This window comes from Amphiura filiformis, chromosome 7 (assembly GCF_039555335.1).
Source record: "Amphiura filiformis chromosome 7, Afil_fr2py, whole genome shotgun sequence".
NCBI lineage: Eukaryota > Metazoa > Echinodermata > Ophiuroidea > Amphilepidida > Amphiuridae > Amphiura > Amphiura filiformis.
In genome coordinates, this window is record NC_092634.1 from 13,028,932 (window position 1) to 13,036,744 (window position 7,813).

A 7,813-nucleotide genomic window follows, 5' to 3' on the forward strand; every position below is an offset into this window, starting at 1 on the left:
AATGCGCTCAATAAATCCTTGTAATAAATCCTTGTAATAATAATAATAATAATAATAATAATAAATCTACACCCGTAGGCGCATTGTGCTCTTTTAGATAAGGCCTGCCGTGATAGCTAGGGGATGTGGCGCCCGGGGCAAGAGTACAGAATGGCGTTCATTACTACACCAAAACACGCGAAAGTTGCATAAAGACACCAATCAATTTGCATTCGGTCTAAAAACGGTCTATGAAATTACTTATTATGTTGAAATGCACGTGTAGGCCCCAATTTAATCTAATCCCGATGTATGGCGCGTATTTCATAATCTTTTGGATTCCTCCCTTGATCGACTATTGATACAGTATTGTCTTTCCAGTTGGAGCCTTCGATTCGGAATTGATGCATGAGATGGGTGAAGAAGATGTAGAGCTCCATCTTTGCTAGGTTTTCTCCAAGGCACATGCGTCGACCTAAACAAACAATTACAAGCAAATTGAAAGTTTATTATCTATCTTGCAGAAGTGTAAAACCTTATAATTATACATAACACAAAGTCCTCACTCCAATAATTATCTGTCATAAATGTAAATCTGAACATGTAGTAACAATTTCATTGATACGGTCGTATACAGAATCCAGCATGTTAGCTCCAATTTGATACCGCATACTTCTGATTTTTATGTTTTATTTAACTTGTCGTGTGTGGGGGTGTGTGTGCGTTCGTAAATCCCTATGATTGAGGACTTTTGTGTGCATTTTCCCCACTAATTGGGGACTTCGCTACAAGTGGGGACGTCCTCAGTTGTAAAACTTGGGCTACAGCTCCCCTATGGGTGAAAATGTCAAAAAGCATTACTACAACTGGGGTCTTCTTAGGGGTAGGGTGAGGTCCCCGGTTGTACTAAACTTGAAAACACACAGGTCCCGGATTGGTAGGAGTTTGGCAAGTCCCCAGTTGACACACAACTCATAAAGAAGTCCCCGGTTGTCAAAAAGTCCCCAGTCGGACACACATACAAGTAGGGTGGGGGTGTGTGTGTGGGGGGATCGTTTCTTTTGAATGGGAAGGAGACTTTCCCCCGGAGACTTTCTAGCACAAACACAGCGCTGTCACTGAACAACCCGTTTATTGTAGGCCTCATCGAATGACCCCATTTTCCTAACCTGTCACTGAATGTGGTCTTTGTGCAATTTAGTTTCCCACCGAATGCCCTATTTAGAAACTATGGGATTCTCATTGATTGACTCACACTTTTGTACCTTTCTCCCCCAATGACCACCTTTCCCCGAAAATCTGACCCCGATTGACCTCTACTTTTGAAGTCCTATGATTATCCCCGTCATGTCATCGTGATACAATTAGTACCCACGCTCGAGAACTTACCTGTACTGAACGGAATCAACTCGTCACGATTGACAACTTGGCCCTTATTATCTAGAAATCTTTCCGGTTTGAACTTCCAAGGCTCTGGCCACAGGTCTGGGTCACGATGGACGGCCCATAAATTAGACACTACAATAAATCCTTCTGGAATGGTAAAGCCACGTACAGTTGTGGTCTTTGTGCAAGCGTGAGGTACGCCGAAACGTGAAATACTCGCCATTCGTTGTATTTCCAACAACACAGCTTGAGCGTACTGTAAGTTGGGTTTATCGGCAAGTTTCGGAAGCCTGTTCCTACCAACTGCTTCATCAATTTCGTCGTGGACATTCTTCTGTATGGTAGGGTTGAGAGCCATATAAAGCATGGCCCAACGTAGAGTCAAAGCAGTTGTGTCTGTTCCAGCAATGAACATCTGCTTGATGGTAACTGTCAGACTGAATTCAGTCAGCATCGAGAGCTTTCCACTTGAGCCATTTTCGTTAACGCGTAGCTCGCTCAAATATGCATCAATAAGATCGCGGTGGATTTCTGTATCCAAATCGCGTTTGTGATTTTTGATAATTCCGCCAACAAAAGCGTGCAACTCAAGCCCAGCATTTTCCATGTCAGTGTAAACTTTCTTAATGAATGGTAGATGTGCCAAAAATGGAAGGAATACGAAGAGTATATTTGTGATAATATCCTTAGTTTGACGCGTGCCTAATTTGAGAAAGTATTTGAATCGTTCATCCGAATACTCATAACACTTTCCGAAAATAACAGAAACAATGACATTGGAAACAGCGTTAACTAAAACATGGTTTGGGTCAAATTGTTCTCCCTTAAGCTGGGTGATTTCTTCGATCAAACACTTGCTTTCATTTTCTATTTGATCTTCGAATTTAGATCTTCCAATACCAAATTTCTTGAAGATTTCAAGGATGAATCGACGTTCTTGGTTCCACCGTTCTCCGCTTGTCAAAATAACGCCTGAAAAAATATAATATTAAACAAACATGTTATCTATATTAAAAAAAAGAACCTACTAATTGCTCAGGGGGCACAATTTGTGATTTGAACGTTAACGTTGAACCTAACCTTATTCCAACCTGATTTCATGCCTTGCGCCTATTCGCCGATCGCACGGTCATACCAAAACGAGGCTCTACCCAAAAAGTGCGTGCTGTGTGTGCATACGCCTGCCAAACGCAACCTTTAATTACCGCGTACACGTTGAGAAACAAAAATGCACATTTTGCGCATGCGTTTGGATGTATAACCTCGTTTTTGTAGCAAGATGGCAGATCCGTGCAAAGCATACCGCGGAATCATGGCATGTTGCCTATGGGGATCGACGAAAGTCGGGTACCGCGTGAGCAAACTCAAAACTAGCGCAAATAGCGCTAGCGTAAACAAAGGAACTTCGCGCGTAAGATGAGCGATGTCGTACCGGCGCGCCGTCAGCGGAATTCGAGTACGCTTAGAGGGTACAGGCATGGAAAATTCCAATCTGTGTGTTTATTAATCTATGGTGCACAGCAGAGAAGATTTTTAAGCAGTCCCATGATACAACTGAAACATACGGGTACTTGAGAACCAGTCTAGCAATCACAGAGTTTCACACAATTGCTCACTGTTGATTCCCGTTCCAAAGACGCGATTTTCAAACACCCAAAATATGTCCAAAACTTGGGTCGATAAGCGTCTTGAGATGATCCCTGAAAAGAACATCGGTACCCTGTTCAAATGAACTCTCTTTTGTTACTATCGACCCACATTTGAATGAGGAATAAAAGTATGAAAGTACAAGAAATCGGTATACTAAAAGTAAAAATGTCAATTTAATGGACACAGCTGTACGCGATGCGACCGATTTCGTATGTCGCGTATTTCAAAGTACAACGCGAACGCACGGCCATGGATACAATAATGAAAATACTAACCAATCATGAGTGAGTTGGTAAGGTTGGATTCACTTCCGTGTTACGCACACGCGGGCGTTCATCACACAGTGTACGCAGAGAATAATAATGCTTTTGACAGCTGTATTCATTCAATACTTGGTCTGGTTCGTACACTGAACAATGAAGAGCGCCATCTTCTTTTAGAGCAGGAAGAGGCACCAGGGATCAAATTGTCAATATGCGTAATATCATTGAAAAATGTAGAGGACATTCCATTCCACTCTACCTTTGTTTCATCGATTACAGCAAGGATTTTGACTGCGTCAACCATCAAGACCTATGGAACATCATGGGGGATATGGGATTCTCCGGTCACGTGGTGAAGCTCATCAGTACGCTATACCGGGATCAGGAATCTTCAGTCAGCACGAGTAGAGGTGACTCAGAGTGGTTCCAAATTGGCAAAGGTGTGAGACAACGGTGCATTTTGTCTCCTCAGCTCTTCAAGCTGAGAGCATCATGAGAGATGTTTGGAAGACTTCGGAGGAGGTGTTACCATAGGTGGTCAGCGGATAGACGCAGGACGAAATGATACAGATGCAAACTTTTCCTTAGAGGGTGATTTCATTGAAGAGGTGGAAGGCTTTGAATTTCTGGGGTCCATCATTAACACCAAAAGCGATTGCACCCAGGAGATAAAACGAAGATTGGCAATAGCTCGAGGTGTAGTCTCAAACCTGACCAACATTGCCAAACTGTGGAAAAGTAAACTTCCTTCATCCCTCAAGGTTCGTTTGCTAAAATCAACAGCATTTGCTGTGGCATCATATGGATCTGAATCCTGGACGATGAAATTATCTGACAGGAAGAGACTGGATTCTTTTGAGTTGTGGTGCTATCGACGAATCCTGAGGATTCCATGGACTGCCAGGAAAACAAATGAGTGGGTTCTTCAAGAGCTTGGAGTTCAGAAGACCTTGCGAGCCGATATCATTTCCAGAAAGTTATCATACTTTGGCCACATCACCAGACATCGCTGCCTTCAGAAAACAATTGTCCAAGGAATGGTTGAGGGAAAACGCAAGAGAGGCAGACCTGCAGCGAGCTGGCTTGACGACATCAAAATTATCACTGGCCTGAGCATCACTGAGGCTACCAGGGCTGCCGCTGACCGCATTCGATGGCATATTCTCATACGAACCACACCTGCATACGTGTATGCAATGTGACCTTAGAGAGAGAGAGAGATTCATTCAATTGAAATTTCTAGTACCCGGATGTTTCAGTTGTATCATGGGACTGTTTATAAATCTTCTCTGGGAAGAATCACGTCCTAATACTCTGTTGGTGAGCGACGGGCGATTGGTATTTCACCTAACGCAAGAAAAGCAGTCCTATCTGATACACAAACTGCTAGAAACCAATCGCTAGATCGCTCAGTGAAGAAGTACAAACTCAGATGTAGAGATGTATTCAATTCCATTTAAATCAATGTTATATTATTGACGCAGATAAAGAAAGTTGGATTGTGTTCCACTGTGCTGCATTGTACGTATTATAGACTTGTGATTTAATATTCTATAACAACGGTGCACAGTATTATAAATATTTTTTTCCATAAAGCTCCATACTCCGTTGAAATCAATATTCTATTATTGACACAGATAAAGAAAGTTTACATATGCATTGTGTTATAGGACTTGCACCTGGAACTTAACTGAATGGGCTAACGTGTTCATTTAGGAAATTATAGGTAATAAAGTATAATTGTAATTCTCAAAATTAAATATATCACCATTTTTTACGGGCGATGCAGTAAAACATATACACAACAAACAGCAGTCGCCGCTAATTAGTGTATTGCATTTCAAGTTAGTGTACTGGAAACAAAACCCTGGTTTTACCTGAAAACATCGATTTTTCTTGTAATAGCAACATCATATGGGTTACTAGCGCATGCACAAATCGTAATAATGTGTAGAATATAGAAACTCTGTCGTATCTCATATGATAGTCATGGTATGCTTAGCCTGAGTCGCTCGGCCTATCTCGAACAAAATCGCCATACGTAGCTGTTGAAAAACGAGAGGATTCGCTGTACTATCGCGGCAATTTTTGACACCAAGATATATACTCTAGGCTCTATGGGGGAGTTCGTGGCCATCTCTGTTGTACTCAATCAACCATGATTTTATTGTTGTACAAGTCAAGAGCTTTCAGAAAAACTTGGGTGATTGATCTGAATTTGCCTAACTTTTTCTATAGAGTGCGTTTTTCAAAATGGCCGCCAAAATTATTACTTTTGACAATATCTCAGTTTCTGGAGTGCGTAGAGACACAATTTTGGTGTCTATACCTATGTTTTTACTACCAAGGAATCCAATAAGACCACTTGTTTAGTCACTAGCACCTCCTTTGAGGCAGCCATCTTGAATTTCAAAATGGCCGCCAAAAATTAACATTGTTATTTATAACTTCGTTATTTATAAGCAAAGAGTCATGGTGTTTATGGCTATACTTTTGTTTGTAAGGTCTTATATAATGGAGTATCCAATGGGAGCATTAAGAATATCTTACATTTGTATTCATTAAGTTTAACATCTACACTACATGGTTTTGTCCATGCTTACAATGCATTTTATATGGTATAATACTATTCAAATCAGACCTAAGCTCACATGACTATTAACCTGACTGTTTCGTCTGGTCGACAGAGTTTCTCTGGAGCCTCCACAACTGTCATTATTAGGCATCAGGCAGTTAAACTTAGGTTGTGATTGAAAAAAAAACCGTACCAATTTACCATTTGATTTGTAAGGAACTTGATTATCTTCAATAATAGCCCGGAATAATAGTTCATATATAATGTCTATCAGGTCAGTTTTAGAGATTTCTACAGCTATCAGTCTTATGACACTTGCAGAATACACTGCATTTTACCATTGCAGCACGGCAAGGACAAGTAACACGAGCACATTTGCCGCAATGACACCACACTCCAACATGGCTCCAATGATCTCCATGATGTCAAAGGAAGAAGCTTTCCATTCTCATGTAGAAAACCATAGTCTAGTGGATCTATATCCGCTGTTTGGACGTTGAGTTGCCTATCCAGAACATGCATGGTGGCATATGCATTGAAGAATGCACGGTAGATGTGAGGTTCCAAACCTTTAGATGTTGGTGGCAGACTCTTGTGTGAAGCTGAATTTGAGAAATGAAACTGATGTGCTCTGAGTTGCAGAAAATTACTGGACTTGTTTCCAGCATCTATGACTTGCACCAAGTACTGTTTTGCCTGCTGGATAGAAGAAGTTCCTAGTGGAGTTGTTGCGCCAAATCCTTGCAAGTAATTAAACCACAGGTTTGGCCTTGAGGGCTGCTTTCTTTGTGCCTATTTTACTGGTGATGTCACATTCTGTGAGGCTATGTAGCGCAGGAAGCACTGTGCACATCTGAGGGCCCATTCTTGCATACATAATGTGGAGAGGGACAAAACGGGTAGTGTTGCCTCTCCCTGCTCTTACCCACAGTTCCTAAGACCCTCGTGAAGAAAGGTAGCCATATAATACAACAGGGCAACTGTTACATCGGTATCGTTGGATATAATAACGCATGTTTTATGACCAGCTCGGACACAATCTAGGACATGCATGGGTATACGGAGATATGCCTCTTCAACTTGAGACTGCAGGTGCTGCATGTTATATTCTGTTCCATTATGGATCTTTATGCACTTCCATTTGTCACTGTCAACGCATAGCTGGCTAAGAACAGTTGGCTTTTTATGCATTTCCATGGACCTATCACGCAAGGATGCATAGTGTTTCAAGCAGCAGTTTATTTTGGCTTGACGGCAGAACGTTGACATGTCCTTTGGAATTGGTGTAGATAGCTCAATTGAGCTCAGTACCACTGGAGTTGTGCTGCATCTCCTCAACCTCTCTGTATCTTTCACCGATGGGTCGTCATGGTAAATGTCAAAGATATACCGGTAATCGCATCGGCTATGGTGATGATACAGAGAGGTTGTTTCTGCAAAATTTGAGAGCAGACCAGAGAAACTTGAAAGTCCTGATAAAAGCACTCTGCGCATTGCTGCCATGACGTGACATCAATCAGGAAGGCTGAATCATCTTTATGCCGGTAGCAATAGTCATCAGACTTGAGGGTTTCCTCTAATTCCCGAACAACAAGTTGGCTCTTTTGATGGCCACTTCGATGGATTTGTAAGTCATATTCATGGCTGCGATGACTTTCTGGACTGTTCTCTTGGGTTTGCCTTTTGAGATTCCCTCTGTGAATAGTGTCTCTTAGTTTTACAGATTTCTTGATTATCCTTTCACTGTGGAAAGCCTGATAATTGTTCTTCCCTTTTTCAGACGCATTTAGTACATCGTTTCTGATTACTGATGTCATCACCTGATTCAGGATGGCTGTCCACCCCTACTGCGTCCAAGTCTAACATAGTAGTATGTTGGGGTTCCTTGACCCTAAAAATATATGTTTAGACACCAACGTCAGGTCTATGAACCTCTAACGCTAAGATAAAGTCAAAAGTA

General features: G+C 41.6%; 1 protein-coding gene across 1 annotated transcript; it reads right to left on the reverse strand.

Moving 5' to 3' along the window:
* Nucleotides 1–278: 278 nt before the first annotated feature.
* On the reverse strand, nt 279–3,445 carry LOC140157649 (cytochrome P450 2U1-like). The gene is made up of 3 exons (XM_072180890.1): nt 3,424–3,445; nt 1,369–2,337; nt 279–454 (listed from the first exon to the last, which is right to left on the reverse strand). Exons 1-3 carry the CDS (start codon nt 3,443–3,445, stop codon nt 279–281), a joined length of 1,167 nt encoding a protein of 388 aa, XP_072036991.1.
* Nucleotides 3,446–7,813: the final 4,368 nt, after the last annotated feature.